General features: G+C 39.8%; 1 protein-coding gene across 2 annotated transcripts in view; it reads left to right on the forward strand.

Moving 5' to 3' along the window:
- The first annotated feature begins 1,209 nt into the window (after window positions 1–1,209).
- The window catches only part of RTTN (rotatin), a 165,305-nt gene continuing 144,028 nt past the window's right edge, over window positions 1,210–22,486 (forward strand). For both annotated transcript variants that reach the window (XM_030335854.1, XM_030335855.1), the window contains exons 1-10: window positions 1,210–1,468; window positions 1,827–2,014; window positions 3,080–3,257; window positions 4,909–4,998; window positions 7,071–7,161; window positions 8,320–8,434; window positions 9,359–9,509; window positions 12,490–12,655; window positions 15,288–15,469; window positions 17,693–17,808. In XM_030335854.1, coding sequence (XP_030191714.1) covers window positions 1,438–1,468; window positions 1,827–2,014; window positions 3,080–3,257; window positions 4,909–4,998; window positions 7,071–7,161; window positions 8,320–8,434; window positions 9,359–9,509; window positions 12,490–12,655; window positions 15,288–15,469; window positions 17,693–17,808 — 1,308 coding nt within the window. In that variant the 5' untranslated portion in view covers window positions 1,210–1,437. The remainder of the gene's footprint in view (window positions 1,469–1,826; window positions 2,015–3,079; window positions 3,258–4,908; window positions 4,999–7,070; window positions 7,162–8,319; window positions 8,435–9,358; window positions 9,510–12,489; window positions 12,656–15,287; window positions 15,470–17,692; window positions 17,809–22,486) is intronic.

The following is a 22,486-nucleotide window of genomic DNA, read 5'->3' on the forward strand; positions in this document are numbered from 1 at the left end:
GGGCTTGTGGGGCATCGGTTAAATATCCACACCTCTTTTTCCTCCCACTCTCCAATTTCCTACCGCCGTCTCCCATTCCCGACAGCCACCTGGAAGCCAGAGGGACAAATGGAGAACTAGCATGCTAGTCGCCTCCCCGTCCACCTCCCAGAGGTAATTTGGCCGCCTAGAATTTCTCTCTTTCCCTGACCTTGACGGACTCATTCTGAATCCTTGCCTTTGCTTGAACTGTTTTCTCTGGCAGGAATTCCCTTACCCCATTTCTTTGCCTGGCATACAAATTCCTACTTATTCTTCCAGATCCGGGTCTAACATCACCACTCTCTAACCTACCTATACACCTTGCAGGGGCAGCAAGGTCCTAAGAATGTCACAAGGAAAATTTAGGTCAGGCTCTCAATCTGCCACTTAAATAGTTGGTGTGACTGTGGATGAAGAACTCCTATGAATTTAAGTTCATTTTTTTGCAAAATAGGAATGGGTATATGTACCTTGACATCCCTCTCCTAGGGAAATTGAAAACATTGGTGAGAGAAATGTTCTCTAAAATGCAAATCTCTTTACAAATTTAATCTTGTTGCTGCTCTTACCATTGCTTAGAATTTTTTTTTTCTTTTTTCTTTTCCTATTTGTTCAGACCAATCACAGTGCCATGCCAGCTTTGGCGACATTCAAATATTAATTCACACCCTTAGCCCGCCCCTCCCCATTTTTTTTTTTTTTTCTTTCTACAGTCCTCTTTTTTCCCTCTTCTGTTCAGTTATGTCCTCCCTGTCCCTCCTCAGGTGTTTATACAGAACTTAGGTGTCCAAGGACACTGCTTGCCTTTGCAGGTACATTTTACAGTTAAAGAGGATACGTGAATTTAGTTACCAACGGCGGGGCGGGGGGTGGGGGGGGGCGTTGGTGGACGTGCGGGAATCCAAACTCTGTATTGTAAATTGTAAGGCTCCGGGAGCCAAGAATTCAGGTTGGCAGAGCCAGGGCGAGTTTGCAGGGCCTGGTTGGGCTTTGCCAGACCCGTGCCTCCCGCGCCGGAGCCCGCGCTGGAACGCCGGAACCCTCGGCGGGTGGGTGCAGCGGCGGGTCCGGAATTCCGGGAGCGGAGCACAAAGGGGCGAAGACCACAACTCCCGACGTGCACGGCGGCCAAGGCGGGTTCTACTCCCTGCTTGTCTCCTCATTCTTTCCGGTTCTTACGACAGAGACTGCTGTCTAGGAGCCGCGTAGTAGTAATTACATAGAGACTTTAAGCTTCTGTGGAGGCGCGGGGCCCAGCAGCCGCTCCCTGGATGCTTCCTATTTGTCCCGTGGTTGTCTCCGGCCTTGCGGAACCCGCAGCCCGACCGGCCGGGTTTCCATGGGGACACTGATTGTACACGGACGTTGTGGCGCGGCAGTTTAATTCTCCGGCGGCGGCTGATTGAGCGGGACGAGATGGTCTTGACGGGGCTCATCAGGAAACTCGGTAACCGTCTGAGTTGCCCCTCGCCCGCGTCGCCGTCCTGTCGTGGCCACTTGCTGAGGCTGGTTGTGTGACGTTTTGGAGGCCGGGCCGCCCTGAGACGGCTCCCTTTCGTCCTGGCCTCGCCAGGGCAGCCCCCGGGGATCCATCTCGGACTGAGTAAACCCAGCGATTCTCGTCCCGAGGGCACCCGAGGCCCGCCTGTTACAAACAAAACAAAAACAAAAACAAAAACAACTGGTTTATTTCCTTCTTGACCCTGCCCCCGCCCCCAGCATCAACTAAGTTTTAGGGTGAATTCCGGGGGCGGGGGGGGCGTCTGTTCGGACCTGGGAAATAGCTTTGTGCTGTCCTTTGACAGGTCATCAGCTGGCCGAGATCAGGGAACGCGCTCTCAAGAATATCCTCTGCAAGGTTGAGCACAACTTACTCTGCTGTGAAGATCTAGTTCAGGAGAGGCTGCTTTTTCAACGTTTGCTGGAATGGTTCAATTTCCCGTCTGTTCCAATGAAAGAAGAGGTTCTCAGCCTGTTGAGCAGATTGGTTAAGGTAGGATCATTTTGAAATAAAATCAGACGAGTGAGTGTTGCTTAATTTGTAGAATTTTTTTTTTTTTTTTTTGGAACAACCAGAGATGGTCGTCTGGGTGTATCACGCTCAGCTTCCTTTTATGTGTAATGTTGAGTCTCCCATTGTATCTGTTGTGCTCCGGAATAATAGAACTTCTGGGTTCTGGTGTGTTCTGAATTTTGGAATCATCTTTGGAAGTTGCCATTTGTTATTCCGGTTTTCCTTGTGTTCTGTCATTTACATGTTAAAGATTAGATGTGTCTGAAAGAGAATATGTTTAAAGTTAATGTTACCACGGTTAATGAATACCTCAAGTATCTGAAATTGCGTTTTCCATATCTGATTTTCAGATTTTATGTTCCTCAGCCTGTCTTTTTTTGAAAACTATTTTTTATTAATTTTTTTTTTTTTTAGTGTTTACTTATTTTTGAGACAAAGGGACAGCGCAGGTTGGGGAGGGGCAGACGGAGAGGGAGACACAGAATGCGAAGCAGGCTCCAGGCTGTGAGCTGTCAGCACAGAGCCCGACTGGGGCTCAGACTCACAGACCATGAGATCATGACTTGAGCCGAAGGCCGAAGTCGGACACTTAACTGACTGAACCACCCAGGCGCCCCTCAGCCTGTCTTGAGAGCAGTTGTCAGGGTCAGATGTCAAAGGGCAAGTCTAACCTTTTGAAACTGTAAGTCAGTGTGCAGTCATAGGACATTATTACTTTGGCATCTTTTGATGGTTGGAGGTAGGAGAGGATGGGGTGGGAGTCAGTTGAGAGAGGTAATCCATTTAATAAATAAAAGTAGGAGTTGGCAGTGTGCATTTCTAGTGTCAGTGTCTGGGCTTTTCTTTCGTAAGTGTCATCGCATGGTTTACGTATGTCTCTATAAATCTGTGTCCTACTCATGGAAGTTCTTTACTTTTGGGTACATCAATGCAAGGTTTATTTTTTGCAAAAGGAACATCTAGCATACTAAAAGTAATTTCCTGGTTTCGTTGCTGTCAGATAAAGTGTAGAAGTTTTGACACATATGATTCTTCTTATTTCAGTATCCCCCAGCAGTCAAGCATTTGGTTGACCTTGGTGCAGTTGAATTCTTATCTAAACTTCGTTCTAATGTGGAGCCGAATCTGCAGGGTGAAATTGATGGCATTCTGGACGGACTTTTTATTCTTCCTTCAGATGATCCTGCCCTATACTCTGCATCTTACCAAACCAAACAAACTGGTAACTCTTTGGAATCCATCTGGATGCATTCTGCTAAAATAGAAATATATTGGTTCTTGTGGTTAATTCTAAGGAAAGGGATCTTAGGTTAAAAAAAAAACAACCCTTCCCTCCTCAACTTATTTTTATTGCATTAATTTACATGAGTTTGACCTTTTCCCCTCCTCTGCTGTTATTCAGAGGAGAATGCACTTGTATTTATTGCTTATTTTGGTCAAGGGGCCTAAAACTTGCCAGTGATTTTTTTTTTTTTTTTTTTTTTTTTTTTTTTGTGGGACAGATTATTTCTTCAACAATAACAACGTTTTCGCTGAGCCCTCATTACCATGTGCCAGACATTGTTCTGAATGTTTTATACTTGCATTCTTGGACTGTGTTCCTCACATAGGGGTAGGATGATATCTGTCCTAGCTCATGGTTTTGTTATGGGGTCTCCAGTTAAAATGAGCTATACATAGTACACTGTTAAAATCAGAGTCAGACAGACATGAATGTAAGTCCCACTTCTTCCAGTAGTTTTGTGACCTTGGCTATAGTACTTAATCCCGCTAGGTTTTAGTTTTCTCATCCAAAAATTGGGACAATAAGAAAGAATACCGTATCGAATTGTCGTGAGGATTAAATGAGACAGTGCTGTAAAGTGCTTGGCATAGGGCCTGGCATGTACTAAGCACAGAATTGTTGGTTGCTCTTGTGATTTAATTCCCAGTACAGTGCCTTGTACCTGGAAAGCAGTTAAATTGATTTGAAGGAAAAAAAAAATGCTCCTGAGATTTATGTGATTGAGTAGTAAAAGTATTTAAAAATGTGTTTTTGCTTGCTTAATCTGTTAGATCATATTTTTCTCTGTATCTGTGCTGTGTCGCTACTGCTGAGATCGTCGGTGCTGCTGTTAACGAGAAAATAATAGGAGCCTCCGTTTACTGGGTTCTTGTGTGGTTGCGATTTTTAACAGTGAAAATTTCTGCCTAAGCCAAAACCAATAAAGTAGAATCTTAAACCATGTATTTTCAACCTAGTTCCCCGCAGGGGAGATCAGATGTATGGTCTAGGGCTGATTTTTTGTTATCTGTATTAAGATTAGGAAATACTGGCATGAAAACTTCAAGCACAATTACAAAATTAGTTTTAGTCTTTTCCTTATTCCCATTCTCATTACAACTGTATTGCTGCATGTGCAATCACATGTGATAGAGGATTGATCGTCAAAGATGTTGAATGAGTGCTTGACTCCTTTATTTTTGACGACTTTTTCTTTAAAGATATTAATGAAAGTTGAAGTGGTCAGGAACTACATAATTGGAGGAAGAGAGAGGAGGGGGATGGACTAAGAAGCAGAGATGAGCCCTTGAATAAATACTTTGTAACAGATTCTTTATGTACATTGTGCATGTTTTCATCTAACCAGTAGTATTTGCTGAACCACAAAAGAGGGGAACACCCTCCCCTCAATTCAAAACCGACTCAACATTTACATTTTTTTCCTCTATAGGAAGACTATTCAGAGGATAAAAAACCCTGTTATTTTTCCAGTTTTTAAAATGATTAAAAAACTTAAGAGAAAACACTAATATTTGAAAAGAGTAAGTTTAGCTTTTAGCAAATAAGGAATCAATAATACAGTAATATATATATATATTTTTTTTACCAGAATTGCCACAACAACCTGAAATCTTAATAGGATATTTTCCTCAAGACAAAAGTAATTTCCAGCAGACGGAAGTGTCTCCACGACCAATGGGTGTGTATATGTAGAGGGATAGATCCTGTTGACCTGGTAAATCAGAAATTAATGTACTTTTCCTAATGTTGTGGTCAAGCTTGAATGTTTCAGTTTCCTCAAATTAGGATGTAGTGTCTAAGTGGTGAAATTTTACATTATTCTAATTGCATTTGAGCAGCTGTATTTAGGTGGGTGGTGACGGTGGCAGAAATACTCAGTGCTTACTGAACACAAATTCTTTGTTGGGAACTGTGCCGCGCGCTGTGTATGCGTCCTGTTTATTCTCCAGCTCACCAAGTGGTACTGTTCATCCAGTTACTCAAGCCAAAGACTCAGGATCGTTTTGGTTTCTTCATTTGTCTTTATCCCAGCGACCAGCTGATAGAAGAAGAGCTCTGATTTAGTCTCTCTCTCTCCCTGGAATCTCATCCAGGTCTTTAGATGTCTGGCGGGGTCTCTGCTCACGTGTCGCCTTCTCAGAGAGGCCTTCCTGAGGACCCAAGTGATCACTTTCTACCTATGTTTAGTTTTCTAACAAAGATCGTCTGAAATCACATACTAATTTACCTCTTCTTTGTCTTCCTTGTTATAAGCTTGATGATAGCTTTGAACATTGCTTATCCCCAGTGTGCAAAACTATGCCAAAAGCATAGTAGGTGCTCAGTATCTATTCTCTGAGTGAACGAATGAATCTTCAGCAGGTCCCGGGGAAATTGATATTGGTAATATCCCCATTTTAATGATGAAGGCACTGAGGCTTGGAAAGGATAAAACCTTTGTTCCAGTTGATGCACTTAGGGAATAATTAAGTGAGCACGTACCTGACATTTTATTGCCTGCATAGTTGAAAAGAAAACGTTGTGTCCAAGGGTGTATCTGTTCATGTCAAGTATTTCATTTAACTCAGTTTGGAAGCCGTCTGTTATTAAAAGCCTTTCATAGAAACTCTGGTTGAATAACAGCATAAGAAGGAACTGAAAACTTGTTTAGCTGTTAAAATACTCTACCTTTTCTTTCTGTGAAAGTTTTGTTAGGCTTGTGAGGGAGCTTTGGTTTTGAGATGGTAGTTTCTTTGTGTTTGTGATTTAGAGGCTTCACTGAGTGACGGGGAGAGACATCTGAAGGGAGAGAGTGTGTCCAGGGCTGAGAAGGTGGGACCTCGAGTGCAGCTGCTAAAAACGTTAGGGACCATTGAGATGGTAAAATGCTATGTGAGTTGCAGTTTGTGGGTTAATGATAGAGGCTTATTTTGGACCCATTTTTTGTGTGCAGTAGAGGTCTGTCCTTCCCTCCACCCCCCTCTTACTTTTCTGTGAAAAAGTAAACCCTGCTTGTGTGTTGGCACTTTTGAAAGAAGCAACTGTGCTATATTTGGGAATTTAATAATACTGTTATCTAAATTCAGTGATTCCGTGCTCTTTTCAGAGCATTTGGCGGAAAGACTGTTTGCCACTTGGAAGGGTTTCTGTAGATACTGCATACTGTTTCTCAGCTTTGCCACCTTAATTTGTACAATATAAGATTTATTTAAAACATAATTTGAATGGGGTAGTTTAAAATTGTGTTGGTTTCTCAGATTTCTTTTAATCTGGTTTGAGTGCTGATATTTGATCTTCAACCTTACGGTCTTTAAGTCATCTTCAAAGAGGCTTAAACATCTAACACCATGAAGGATATTTGAACATGCCTAATTTTTAAATATACTATATGATTATGTCTATTTCATTTTTAAGTTCTACAATTAAAGGCCTGCAAATGCCAGTTCCTTTCATGTTAAATTTAAGCTCTGTGTTTTGGTTAGCCACAGGGCACAATAGAAAATGTAATTCAAGTTCTAAATGTCATTCAGTATTGGTTTGTATTTAATGCTCTTCTAATAACAATAATGTATGGGTTTTGTGTAAAATATGAAAACAGCTCTGTTATTTATCCTGTTAGGGAACAAATTTGCAGCTGACCTTGTTTAGTATATTTTAGGTTACTGTAAGATGTAACTTTGAAGACTTGTTTTAAGGGTAAAGCCTTGCTCTTAACATTGGGAGTCTATCAACTTGTCTTTGATCCCTTAAATTTTGCTGTTCCATTAACAGTAAATCAGACTGTGAAGTGTTTGAAGTTTTCTACATTTCCCTGGCTCCCCCTGACTACAACAGATAGACATGTTCTCTCTTCTAACGAAAGGTACGGTGCCTGGCATTGTTAGGCATTTTGGTTCATTGATAGCCATTACATCTGGTTGTTATTATCATACATTTTCACCAGGAAAAAAGATACTAAGTGTCTGTGAAAGGCAGTACTGGGAGTATATGAATGATTTTCACTGTTTCAAAGAGCAATTTAGAAAATTCCTATTTGCTGTTATCAGGCTACACATCTAGTTGTTTTTGTTTGTTTGTTTGTTTGTTTCATGATTGGAGTCATGTATACTTCCTGGTGACATATGAGTCATCTCTTATTGGCCAGATTGATTGGCCAAAGCTTATGCCCTTGGTAAAAATGGGCATAAAAATGGAAAAAATTAAGCATAAATGCAGTCTTTTTTAGTGGACAGTATATTCAGTGGGCAGTAGAAAGACCAATGTGCTAGAATTAGGATGAGATAAGCAGCTACAGGCTGTTAAATGCTTTTTGATGCTGGCACTCCCAAGGCATCAGTAAATTCTCTTGGAATAACATATTGAAGAGGTAGGGTACACGTAGGAAAGGGGCAGGGGGTCTGAGTTGGGCCCCCAGGAAGAGACACAGTTTCTAGTACACCCCTTTGGGTGGTGGATGGTGGGCTGGAGCTGGGCTGAGAGGGGGCGTGTGGATTCTGCTATATCCCTAGGGGGTCACATATTGTCTGAGAAGGTGAGGGGTGTCCTCTGTTTGTGGTAGGAGGGGAATCCCAGCTTGACTCACTAGCTTGGGGAAGAGCAGTAATAAATCTAATTTCTAGAATTTAACTCTACATTTCCTGTTATTTTTTCTGTGTTACTTCCTAATTCGTTTAGCGAATTTCATTGCATTCTGTGCCCTTTGACTTCATTGATCTCATTTATAGCATTGTGATTGTCTTGGCATACTGTGGTGGATACTGTGTAGTGCCTGTTGTCAAGGAGGCTCTAGTGGGGGTTAGAAAGTCAACAGGCAATTGCTATTGCACCGAATATAGGCATATGGAAGAAGGACCTATCCTAGAGTTCTTGATTACGGAGTAGATCTAGGAAGGCTGCCCAGGGAAGTGAAGTCTCAATTGAGACCTGAAGGACTGTTAGTAGAGTCATTATGCTACTAGGTTACTTGGAATCTGGTACAGATAAGCTCTTTTTAAAAATAAATAATGCTATCTTTTTGTAGCTCTTTAAGAAGTAGTAACCACACTTTAATCTGGAATACCTGTGAACTATTGAAGGATGTTATCATGCAAGATTTTCCTGCTGAAATTTTTCTTCAAAGGCCAAAAATTGTTCAGGTACGAATCCTCTGTAATTGTTGTAGATTTTGAAATAGAGAACTTTTTTACAATGAAACAGATTTTGCAAAGTAGGAGTCCTTGGGAAGGAGTGTGCACTATTATATTTATAAAATGAAGTGTTTGGTTACTGAAACCACTTGTGCTCTTCTTTGGGTAGTGGTAGTTCTTTTGATCAGAGGTGGTCTCTTTTGACACACACAAGTCCAGTTTGACCACCTTGAATTTACCTTTTATGGGTTGCATAAGGGGAGAATAGACTTTGGAAATTGAGGTTGGACAGCAGTAACCATTCTTCATCTAAGAATAGCATTGTTTTTTGAATATGTAGGATGTCTAAGGCACAGGGCTGGATGCCGGGGAAATAGGGCAATGAGCAATTCAGATAGATTCTGTGGTTTATATGGTAGAGCTTGGGATGTGGGGTCTAGGATTGTGGCCTATCTGCAGCAGCTAGTGATGCCTCAGCACCCTCGCTCCGTAATCACAGGGCCAAATGGAGGCCCCTGAATGGTAAGTATGAAGACACAGTGTGACAATGGCAGTTGTCAGAAGGCAGCAGAGGAGAGGAAAGCTGTTAGCTGCCAAAACGTGGCAAGATGATTTAGCTGTTTGAGATGCTGAAGGCTTGCTGTTATTTTTAAAAACTACTTTGTAACTCACGTCCTGAATGGGGAGTAATTCATGTTCTCCCAGAATAGGTACTCAACCTACACACTTTAGATGTAACAAATGCGCACTCTTTTTAAATTTTATTGTCTCGCTTTGTCCCATTGCTAAGTCATTTTTGCCTATTTCCGTTTCTTATGTCTTACAAATATTTTACAAGTTATTTTCTTTCCTTTGGTTGTTCATTTAACCTTACTTAAACTCCACACCCACTTTCATTGATCGTTTTCATTCATTTCATTCATCATATTTCAGAGCCTTTTATCTCTGTTGAAACTGGCCTTTGGAGGAGACGGAAAGCATCGCCTGGCCTTACAGTCCGTGTCCTGTTTGCAGCAGCTGTGCGTGTATTTAAGAAACAGACTGAACTTTCACCGTGATCCAGGTTTTTTCTCTAGTAAACAAGGTATTTATGTTTATTTATTCATTAGTCACTGGTGGTATTTGCAGATTCTTCTGAGAAGTTTCTATTATTCTGTGTAAATATTCACAGCATAAACTCCTCATTCCTAAATGCAATCAGATAATCACTTGAAAACCAATCGTGTGACAGAACCACTCATGATCCTGTCTTTTTTTTTTTTTTTTTTTCATAAGAACCATTTGCAAGATTTTTTTTCTTTTCTCTGAGGCATATACTGATGTTGGGAGCCAGGGGTTAGAATTCTGAGTTCAACTATTTATGTGGGACCTTGGGCATTTTAGAAGTTACTTGTTGTATTAATAGATGGGTTTAAAAAAATAACGATTTGTATTTTTTTAATAAATGTATTTTTTTAACTTTTGGGTATATTTTATGTTTATTTATTTATTTTTAAGTAACCTCTCCACCCAACATAGGGCTTGAACTCACAACCTCGAGATCAAAAAGTTGCATCCTGTACCAACTGAGCCATCCAGGTGCTCCTGATTTGTATTTTATGAAAACTTTTTATGCGGCTTGTGATGTAGAGTATTTATAATATGATAGCAGTGCCAGACTTTTAAGGGAAAAAGCACCACCTAATGGCCAACCAGAGCACTCGGCTGGCTTTGTCGGCAGTATTTACAGCTTAGAAATTCTGTGCACTTATGCCATATGCATTGAAAGTTGAATATTAAATTACAGTGATTTGTCATCATGCTTCACAGTTAATCCCAATTCTGTTCAGAGTTTCGCTGATCCTATGCTACTTGAATACTTATGCTATACATTAGCTTTATTATAGGTCTCAGAGGGTATAGGGTTCCTCATTAACGTTCTTGAGATACAGCATTTTGCAAATGACTGATAGCAGAGAGCTTGTGGATACCCCATATTTCATCAGAATAAGAGTTATAATATTGATAAAAGTATTATCTTTGAAGATTTACTCATGTATTAAATTTTTATTTATCACCAACTATATGCTGATTGATATTCTAGTCTCTAGTGTGTATAACACTGAACAAAACAGATAAGGTTCCCACCCTTCTGAGCTCATCCTTGAGAAGGTTGGGGACAGGTAATAAACAAGCAAACAAGTTTGTTTCAGATCAGAAGTGCTCAAAGGAAATAGGCAGGGTGATGTGACTGAAAATGACAGGGGAAACGAGGCTTACCTGGATAGGATGGGTGGGGAAGGCCCTCAGAGGAGGTGACCTTAGGGGCGAGAAGGAACCATCCACTTGAAGAGCTGCAGGAACTGTATTCCTGGAAGGTCGGAGGCCTTGGGAGGTGATATTCTAGAGGAACAGAAAAAAGGCAGACATGTGACTGGAATGTAGTAAATGGGGAGTGGGGAGCAGAGAGGGAAATGAAGTGAGAACAGAGGTAGTTAGGGGCCGACTGTATTGGGACTTGTAGATCTTGGTAAGGATTTCATATTTTCTTTGAAGTGCGGTGAGAAGCTCTTGGAGAGCTTTTTTTTCCCTCTTTCTGAAAATGCCTTTATTTTACTTAATTCCTTTAAAAAATTATGGTAAAATATGTAGCACAAGCCATTATAACCATTTTAAAATGTGCAATTTTGTTGGCATTATTACATTCACACTCTTATGCACCCATCACCATTTTCTGTTCTCAAATGTTTTTCATCACCCTAAATAGAAGATCTGTGACCATTTAGCCCTATTCCCGTGTCCCCTTCCCTCTGCAGCCCCTGGTAACCTCTCTACATTCTGTTTCTAAATTTGTCTGTTCATGGTATCTCATACAAGTGGAATCATACAATATTTGTCCTTTTGGGTCTGGTTTATTTCACTTAGCATGATGCTTCCAAGGTTCTTCTGTATTGTAGCTGTGTCAGAATTTCACTCCTTTTTCTGTATACACCACATTTGTTTATACATTTATCTGTTGCTGGACCCGGGAGTTGTCCTCATGTTTTGGCTGTTGTGAATAATGTGTCTGTGAACATAGGCATATCTCTTTGAACCCCTGTTTTCAGTTCTGTCGGGTATATACCCAAGAGTGGAATTGCTGGGTCATATGTTAATTTCACCTTTAGCTCTCTGAGGAGCCACCAAACTGTTTTCCCCAATAGCTGCCCCATTTTATATCCCCACCATAACCTGTGAGGCTTCCAGTTTCTCTATATGTTGCTAACACTCAGTTATTTTCCCTTTTTAAAATCCTAGTCCTCCTAGTAGATATGAACTGGTATTTCACTGTGGTTCTGGTAAAGACTCCTGACTAATGACTAGGGATTTTCCTAGTGACTTTTTATGCGCTTATCGGCCATTTGTATATCTTCTTTGGAGAAATGTCTTTTAAAGTTCTTTGTCCATTTTTAAATTGGGTGTTTTTTTTTTTTTAATTGTTGTTTTAGAAGCTCTTTATATATCCTGGTTACTAAATCCTTTTTAGATATATGATTTGCAAATATTTTTTCCCAGTCTGTAAGTTGTCAGTTTCTTGATAATGTCCTTTGATTTTGATGAAGTCCGATTTATCTGTATTTTCTTTGGTTGTACTTTGGTTTCAGATCTAAAGATCTGTTGCCAAATCTAAGATCATGAAGATTTACCTCTATATTTTCCGCTAAGAGCTTTATAATTTCAACTCTCATATTTAGGTTGTTGATCCATTTTGAGCTAATTTTTGCATGTGGTTTGAGGTAGGGTTTCTTGTGGAGTTATGAGCAGAGATGTGCCTAATCTGCTGTTTTGCCTTGGTGGTCCCAAATGTTCCAAGTCAGTAATGCCGGCTAGAAGGCTGCATGTAATCAGGCCAGTTAGAGGTACACCTAATGTTAGATGCAAATGCTAAGTGAATACTTGCAGAAAAGGTTGACCTTTACTTTTACCCCAAGAGAAGCATTTCTACTATTTTAACTTTGTTACTGTTTTTTGAAAGAATGATGTAAATTATTCATAATCATAATTTGTCTCTACTGAGGGATAATTTTTTTCTTTTTTCCTCTCAGATACAGTTTCCCAAAATTCTTCTTTGTCTTATTGTCATGAAGCTAGAGTTATTCATCATTCCCAGAATCCTTCTCCAGGAAGCAGTAGCCCCCGGCCTTCTGTGGTTGGACGCACAGGTCAGCGACCCAGGGGAGATGGTCAGGATTGGGACGCAGTGTCTTCCAGGTGACTGTTGAAAAGCCCAGTTAATTTGTGTGTGTGTATTTTACTTTGAGAGGGAGATTAACGTTTTTCTCTGTCTTCTCTCTTGGAAAAATACCACAGGTATTGGCCTTGTGTTAAACCAGTGGTTTTCATACTTTTTTGACCATGACCCGTAGTACGAAATAATATTACATGCGACTCAATACTCAGTACACAGACGTACGCTCTGTGTGTGTGTGCATGTGTGTATGTTTCCCTGCGTGTATGTCTGTGTGTGTGTCCCTGCCAAAACAAGATGTTCACAAAATAGTACTTTGGTTCCATATGCTACATAGTGAGCTGTATTTTCTCTTCCTTTCTATTTCATTAGAACAGGAATGAGGATTCTGGCCCATTTAATTGTTTTCGTTAGCCGTAGATGAAATGTGATCTAGTTTAAAAGCATAGCTTTAAATGATAGGTACATTTTGGTAAGATTTAATTTTTTTAAATGTTTTATTTATTTTGAGAGAGAGGGTGTGAGAGGGAGAGGGAGGGGGAGGCGGGAGAAGGAGAGAGGGAGAATGGGAACCAGGCTTCACACTCAGAGCAGAACCCATCGTGGGGCTCAATCCCTTGTGTCTGATCCAGACCTGAGCCAGAATCAAGAGTCGGACGCTTAACTGACTGAGCCACCCAGGTGACTCTTTGGTAATATTTTAAACCCATATTTGTGACTCTAACCGTAAGTTTTAAAAGATTTTTGAAAGTTTATTTACTTATTTTGAGAGCAAGAAGAGTGAGCAGGGGAGGGGCAGAGAGAGAGGGAGAGACAGAGAATATCCCAAGCAGGTTCTACACCATCAGCACGGAGCCTGACGTGGGGCTCAAACTCATGAACCACAAGATCACGAACTGAGCTGGAACCAAGAGTTGGGCATTTAACCGTCTGAGCCACCCAGGTGCCCCTCTAATCATAATTTGGGTGTCTCAGTATTTACTATTAAAGGGAATGATTGGAGACTATAAAGGAAAGTTCCTTTAAAGTGCACAATTTATGGTATTTTACTCATTTGTGTAAATACAGATTTCTACACATCAGCTTTGCTTAAAGGGGCTGGCGTGGTGTTTGTGTGTTAGCTCATTCTTATGCCACAAGCATCTTATAAACATGTTAGTCTCTTTGGTGTCGTTCTAATAAATGCTCAGTGAGATGAACGCTTGTCTGTTGGCGTCATTATTTTCTCACGATGCTGCTGCCACCAACTGACACTGACTGATGCTGGCTGCGTGCTTGGTGTTACGCCGAGTGCCGTACGTGCTTCATGGCCTTCCGTTGTCCTCCCGGTCATATGATAGCATTGGTATCATCATCCTTGTACAGGAAAGCCTGGTTCGGAGGTGCAGGGAGCCTTACCCCAGCTCATAGAGTTGGTGAGAGGGCAGGGGTGTAGACAGTATGATCTGAGAGCCTGTGCTCCTGACCCTTCCGTAGGAGCTGGTGTTGGTCAGGCACGGCTTTTCTCGTTACTCTTCCAGAGCCTGTCTGCCTCATTCTCTAAGCAGTATCTAGTGTGCTATATCTAATGCTTCTGAATTTTCGCTCCTGAGTGAACACCTTCCTCAAGGGGCCTTTGAGACTTAGAGAGAAGCCCACCTCATTTTCGTATTTTGGGATGTTGAAATTGAACAAATGGCAAAACATAGATTTTGGGAGTTTTACGTGCTCAACAGCATTAGTGTATCTGTGGTTCAGCTTCGATTGTGGATAACATTAAAAGTCAAAAATTTGAGGTCCTTGGTAATTGTGAGGTTCAGGCCTTTCTATAGCACTTTATCGGGGCGCCTGGGTGGCTCAGTCAGTTGGGCGGCCGACTTCAGCTCAGGTCATGATCTCGCGGTCCGTGAGTTCAAGCCCCGCGTCGGGCTCTGTGCTGACAGCTCAGAGCCTGGAGCCTGTTTCAGATTCTGTGTCTCCCTCTCTCTGACCCTCCCCCGTTCATGCTTTGTCTCTCTCTGTCTCAAAAATAAATAAACGTTAAAAAAAAGTTAAAAAAAAAATATAGCACTTTATCCCCACGCCACCACTTTACATCTAAGGTAGGAATGTTTAACGAAGAAAGCCAAGAAAGGTGGGATGTTCTGCTCTTTGGTACATTTTCAAAATCATTACGTGATGTTGAGTGCACTAAATGAAGTCATTCATTTCTCCTCATATTTTTCTGGCATTTTCTAGCATTCTTCGGTTGTGAACATTGGCTCACTTAGAACATTTGGTGAAAATCACAGAAAATCTAGGAAACTATGTAAATGATTCAGTTTTGCCTCTATAAGTTGATTACAGAGGAACTTTGCTCTGAATTGGCTTGCTCTTCTGTAGAAATGAACAGGTTCTTAGTGCTCATGTTGACTGCTACTACAGGAATTCTGAGACCATCCCTTTTGAAAAGCAATATATATAAATGCGTCTTTGGTTTCGTTTACGATGTGAGCCATCTTTATGGAGTTTAGTCTCATAGATTTGTCAAGGTTTCACAGATCTGAGCACAGTTGTCGCGTGAGGCAGTATGGTTGTGTCCAGCGTGGGGCTTTTAATGTGCCAGACAGCAGATAGGCGGTACAGCTCTTTGTGGCCGTTTCCATACTCAAGGACTGTCGTTTGTTTACTTTCCAGTGGGAGCGGGAGTCATGCTCCTGTCAACTCCAGGGTATCTGTGCCTTCACCTGTGGACGTGGTGCACATAGACCTGCCGGAGCTGGAGACCGAAGATGCCCTGGAGCTGCAGTTCCTCCAGCTCAGTCTTCCCCAGTTCTGTGTCTCTGTTCTGGAATCAGCAGTTCCTCTCTTAAGAACAGGTTAGTTGTTTTCAAAGTCACAGTTCTTTTTGTATGGTTGGTGTTTGTTTGTCCGTTTTCTGGGACTCTTAGTTTTCTTCCTTTCATCTTCTGTGTTGGGACCTGTAGAACTTGTATTTACGTATCTTTTGGGACACAAATCCTTAAGAACTTAGTAAGGCCTTTATTGTCTTCTAAGTAAATGTGGATGCCCTTCCATTCGTGGCTTTTCCTTGCCCAGGCTTCCACCTCTGTGTGGCTGAACGTAAGCACTGAAAGGACAGTGTGGCTGGGTTCAGTTAGAGAAGGTGGGCGAGCATGAATAGATCAGGACAAAAAGATCTTCGGCTTTTGCCCTTTGGAAACTTTTTGAGTTGCTCTCAGTTATTCAGTCTTCCCACTCAGTTCGTAGTAAGCCGTGAAACATGTGAAAAATAGAAATAAACCCCAGAGTAGATTCTTACCTTTGTAGTCATTTCTTTTTCTAAAAACCCCACACCCCAAAGCCCCCAAACATTCTGGAGTTGCTTTTTCTCTCAAATGTGCTGGGTAGATTTGCAAAGATGTACTGAAGTACGCATTGTAACGTAGCTGTAATTCTAGTAAAGGGTGATGAGAACGGTAACGGCGTGGCTGCTGTCCCACGGAGTCTGGTCCTGACAGTGGTTCCCGCGGGACTTCCTGCCTCGCTCAGCCATCACGTTCGGCCTCGCGTGTGTCACCGCACGTGCTCCTCTCACAGCCATTTTATCTTTCCATAAGTGCTAGTTACTACTTTTGTCTCTATTTTACAAATGAGAAACCTGTGGTTTAGAGTGGTTTAGAAGCCGATCCAAAGGCAAGCAGCTAAAACAGAGGCTTGAACCCAACATCCACGCTCTTAAGACCTTAGCATATTGCGAGCAGTAATGATTTTTTATTCTGTAACTCTATACATTTTTTGTAGTTGATAACCTTGTTGAGATATGAATACAAGATAAACAAGATTTGCCTTTTTTGCTTTGTAATGGCTCAATAAAAAATCTATCCCGTTTGAATGGTTCTTTAAGCTCTGTGGCTTATTTTTGCCTGCTTGAAGGTGGTGGTGAGGGAAGCAGGATGTAGGGCTGTATTTGGGAAGCATTAAACATTTTTTTATCCTGTGGAAAACCACATACCCTGACTTACCATAGACTGAATAACTGCTTCCAGGAGTTAGAAGGACACAGTAAGTCACGTACTCGTAATGTGAAATGAAGGAGGAGCGGAACTTTGGCATCATAAAGTGTACACGTTTGTTTGCGTGGTAGACTGAGAAGAGTAGTTTTAGATGTAATGATTTTGCATTTAACCTTTTCTTAATTTGCTGTAAAAAGTCACATTGATAATTATAAAGCTATATCTTGGTACATAAAATTTTCTAAATGTCCTCTTGCCCTTTTGTGATAAATTATTGCGTTATTTGTAATTATTCAATATCATAAGAGATTTCCAAGAGAACTTGCTGCAGCTGTTCTAAAGAAACAATTAATCTGGACCCTTATGATCTGGTAGTTTGTTTTACTTCTTTCATTGGAAATTGACCTCTGGTATATGGGGCAGGAAAGTCTTGATTGAATATTCACCTCACTTGTGATTTTGAATAGTAGAACTCCTGTGATACTCTGTGGAGAAAAGAGATTGCAACAGCACAGTTTCTTTTGGAATTTTTTTAGAGTTTTAAGTCAGTATAGGCTTGAGAACCTATTTCAGGTGGAATGTTTTGAAGTTTCTTCAACGAACACCATCATGGACATTTATTCCTTTAGTTGGTCCAGTCCAAGCTCAGCTTCCTAGGCAACTCAGGTGTGGTGTAATACTTCTGACAAGGCTGGAGTCTTCTAGCGCTAAATAGAATAACAGAATGCATTTTCTAAACCTCACCTGGTGCTTTGTCACCTATTACATGTAACACGGAAGGTCTTGGAATTAGAAACATTTTAATCTAAGGGCATTTTTAGTTGGATTTGCTACTTTCTTTTGGAATATCTTTCTTAGTTATGAGCACACTTGATGTGTTGTGGTTAAATAGTATTGTGAATGGAACAGAAGTGTTAATGGTGATTGTAGATTCTGACTTTCCTATTCATGTCCTTCAATGATTCTGAAGTCACCAAAAAAATTAAACGAGTTTGGGGCATGGCTAATGAGAGGATTGAGCAGTATGATATCTAGATGTTCATTTGAAAGTTAACTTTTTTTCTTCTCTCCATTTTATATTCCTAGGTAGTAGACAAATGATAATAAGAGTTCTGGAATTGCTTGCAGAGGATGTGATACTTATTGGTGAAGCAATTTCAGCAGATATCTGGGATGACAGCAGCCTCTTTGCTATAGATATGGTGAGAATCAGTATTTTCTTTGGGATATGATAAATAGTATCTTATTTTATTTTAGTCTTTCTAAGCTGGTTTTATTTTCTCATTAGTCTTTGAGAGCTTTCAGATACAGTATGTTTCAGGCTTATTTTGTGCATTCTGGAGTAGGCCATTTCTCTAGAAAATCTGATTACTGTCATAAATTAATTAGTTTTTTGATTCTGGTTACTTGTAATGGGGGAATGTATATCAAGATCAAAAGCAGGCCAATGGGGTACTTACAGCTACTGTGATATCATTTTTTTGTTTAGTAATTGAACTAGGAATATGTATTTAAAAAATATAAGTTCAGATTGCTATTTCTCGGATTTTAAACTTGTATTTCTTTGCTTATACTTGTATTGTTGCTCATAGAAAGTCTTAGTTCTTAGCAATAGCAACATAACTGCTTGTTAGCTTTAACCTTCAGCATATACCAAGTAGTTTCAGAATAGCAATGTTAGTATCACTGTGGTCAGTAACTGATAAAGTTCAAGATTTCTTTGTGGTTCTTTTTGACTTAGACTAAATCTCATTAAGAATATACAGAAAAACAATTGTGCCTTGAAGTCACTTCAAAGAATTTCCTGTTTCCAATTTATTGTACAGTTAGATTTGTTTTCATTTGTTTTTACTTTTGGGAATTGTTTTCTCCTCACCAACACGTAACTCAGGTGTTTCCCTGCCATCTTGTTTTCTGGTTTATTGTTTCTGTTTTTATTTTAGTTTTTACAAATGTAAGCAAGTTTGCTCTTCCCACTTCTTACATAAATGATAGAGTGTCATATATGGTTTTACACCTTATTTTTATAACTTAAAAATACATCCTGTGTGCACAGAATCATAGGTATGGAGAGTTTTCCATGTCCACATGTGGAGGTATTCATCATTCTTTTTCATAGGCTGCACGTGTTTCAGTGTGTGTTTATTCACCCAGTCTCCTATTGATGGACACAATTTCTAATATAAATTATGTGATATGAATAATGTGCATATGTCATTTTATATAAATTATGCGATATGCATAATGTGCATATGTCATTTCATACATGTACAAGTGTGTTTCTAGGGTAGATTTCTTTAAGTAGGATCGCTCTATCAAAAAGGTTGTCGGAGAGAGAGTGGATATGGGGACGGGCAAAGTGGGTACAGGCTTCTAATTATGGAATATCTAAGTCATGGTGATGAAAGGTACAGCACGGGGGATACGATCAGTGATCCTGTAATAGCATGTATGGTGATGGATGGTAGCTACACTTTGTGAGCATAGCATCAGGCACAGAGTTGGGGAGTCACTGTATTGTACACCTGAAAACTAAATGTAACATTGTATGTCAACTATACTTCAATTAAAAAAGTAAATGAATTTTAAATTGTAGATATTTTTGCATTCTCCTCTTCAGCTATACCACTGCATTCACTCTCCAGCAGTTTATTGGAAAGTGTTTTCTCCTATACACTCAGCAACAGGGTTTATGGTCAGACCTCAGATTTTTGCCATTCTGCTAATTGATACATGAAATGTCAGTGTAGGATTAGTTTGTTCTTCTCTATTAGTAAAGTGGAGCATCTTTTTGTAACTTTGAGGGTCATTTTCATTTCTTTTTCTGTGAACATTCCTAGCATTTATCCACTTTTCTCTCGGGTCATTGGTCTTTTGTTCTTTTAACTGACTTCCATGAGCTCTTTATATATTAAGAACATTGGCTTTCCAAGACAGGTTGAAATATTTTTCCTTCTGTTTTTTTTTTTTTTTTGACTTTGCAAATGATGCTTTTGACGGTGCAAAAGCTTTATTCATTTGTTTATTTAAAAAAATTTGTTTTTAGTGTTTTATTTATTTTTGAGACAGAGACAGAACATGAGCAAGAGAGGGGCAGAGAGAGGGGGAGACAGAATCCGAAGCAGGCTTCAGGCTCTGAGATGTCAGCATAGAGCCTGACGCAGGACTCAAACTCACGAACCACAGGATCATGACTTGAGCTGAGGTCAGATGCCCAACCGGCTGAGCCACCCAGGCACCCCTCATTTGTTTATTTTTATATAGCTGTCTTTATCAGGTTATTTTTGAAAAATTGGTTCTGGATTTTGAATCATGGTTAGATTTTCTCCACACCTTGGGGAAAATGTGCTATATCTATTTCTTGAAGTCTACATTTTTGTCTTTCAAAAGTATTTTTCTCATATAGATTTTGCACATTTCTTAGTATTTATTCATATATATGTGTGTGAATGTATATTTACATGGGTGTTTAACATCTTTATTGAAGTATAATTGACATATAGTAAACTGCACGTTTTTTAAAGTTAAAAAAATTTTTTTTTAAATGTTTATTTCTCTTTGATAGAGGGAGACAGAGCACAAGTGGGGAGGGGCAGAGAGAGAGGGAGACACAGAATCCGAAGCAGACTCCAGGCTCTGAACTGTCAGCACAGAGCCCGACATGGGGCTTTAACCCACAAACTGTGAGATCATGACCTGAGCCAAAGTTGGATGCTTAACTGATTGAGCCACCCAGGCGCCCCTGAAAGAAGTGTTTTGATTAGGCATGACTGATCAACATGTGTACAGGAACCTCAAAACCGTTATATTATAGCATTATTTTCATAAATCTGTAAACTACCAGAGAAATCTCCATGTAATTGGAAACCATACCCTTTTGTACATTTCAGTATATCACAAATCATTTTTCATTTTATATATTCAGTTTTAAAATTATCATCTGATTTCTTTGAAGGACTGATATTCTATCTTTTCTATTAGAGCAAAATTTATTCATCACAAAAATATACATTGTTTCTTATAGTTGCCAATTTTTTTCTCTTTATGTTATTTTGACTAAGATCTTTGTTTTATTAAACTTTGTTATAGGCTACCTGATCCTTGTAAATCGGGATTAGAACATAAAAAACAAACAAAATACTGTGTTTACTTAATACCAATACCCATGTGTGGAAATCTTAGACCTTGAAGCACACACACACACATAATACACACACATCTCTTGAAAAGAAAAACACACATTTTACAAAGGTTTAATAACATTGTTTCAGGTACTTCAATTTACCCATAAAATAGGGATGATAGTTCTTAATTTTTCTTTAGTTCTTAGGGTTATCATACTATTTGGTAGTACTTTTAGAAGATTTTCACATATTGAAGGTTTTCAACAAGTGATTTTTTTTTTCTTTGAAGTGTGAAGAATGTTTTATCAGTTGCTTCTTAAATTAACTTAAAATTTCTTGGCCAGAACATTTGTCTGTAAAAGTTAGTCATTCACTTTTAACTTTTGGCTGCTGATGTTTTATGATTCAATGAATTATTTTTACTTTAAAGGTTAAATCTGTTGTAGAAGTGCCAATTGGTATGATAGAAATGTTAAATAAAACAGTACTGCTTAAAATTATATCTAATTTACTTTACTGGTTTAAGAGAATAAATGCCTCCTAGGAAAAGAATCTTATTCCTTTGGGTATATGTTAATAGAAGTTTCGTAATGTCCCTACTTTTACCAAGTTTAAAATGGAAGGTAGGAACAGTATTTTTGTTGAGTCATTAAAGGAACAAGATAATATATGTGTTGCTACCAATTCAGAAAGTAAATATCTGAGGATATCTAATCAAATCTTTAGACCTTTCCAAATAGTGCTCATAGCAGTCTGGTACTGCATACCTCAGTTATGTAGGCATAACTGTAGGCATAGTCAAAGGAACCTGCCCACCCCCCACATTGAATGTTTTTATTTTCCTTGAAGTAAATAAAAGACAAAAATATTTTTACTGAACTTGTTATATTTTGTTAAGATAAAAAATGTTTTTTTTTTTTAATGTTTATTTTTGAGAGAGAGAGAGAGAGAGAGAGAGAGAGACAGAGCATGAGCAGGGGAGGGGTAGAGAGAGAGGGAGTCACAGAATCAGAAGCAGTTCCCAGGCTCTGAGCTCTGAGCTGTCAGCATTGAGCCCAAGGTGGGGCCTAAACTCACAGGCGGTGAGTTCATGATGTGAGCCAAAGTCAGATGCATAACCGACTAAGTTACCCAAGCCCACCTAAAAAATTTATTGTTAAGTACTTATAGAGGTTAGGTTGAACTAAAGAATGTGATTCCTTCTTTGCTTCCCTTTGAATTCAAGTCTGTTTTATCTTCATTCACATAGTAAATTCCATTCAAGGAGTGAGAATCTTTACCTCATGCCATATAACCCCAGACTCCTGGGGCTGTCTTCTGTTCATGTTTTGCCTTTCTCCTCTCTGTGGCTCCTGTCATTGCAATGTCATGAAAAACAGTCTTTTCTCCTTATTTATGACTCATTGCGTCCACATTCTCATCTGACCTGCTGGTAACAGTTGTTCAGGCTTGTTGAAGACTTGCTGGTTGGAGTTTAAATGGGGCCGAAAGCATCGTGAACACAGCTAGAGAGAAGGGCTTTGTGCCCAGTAAGGGCTCACTAAGGGTGAGTGAACCAGACTGTGAATTTATAATTGGGTGAGTGGAATCTCTAATTAGCATATGCCTTCCTGCTGCTGCCACCAGTCCAGAGACCGTGATTTTAGTTCACCAGACATTTCTTGATTGCCTGTTAGATGCTAGGCACTGGGGGTGGAAGATGAATAAGAGGCTGTTCTTTTCACTCTTATGGGAGATAGATACTTCTGTTGTGACA

Source organism: Lynx canadensis, chromosome D3 (assembly GCF_007474595.2).
Source record: "Lynx canadensis isolate LIC74 chromosome D3, mLynCan4.pri.v2, whole genome shotgun sequence".
NCBI lineage: Eukaryota > Metazoa > Chordata > Mammalia > Carnivora > Felidae > Lynx > Lynx canadensis.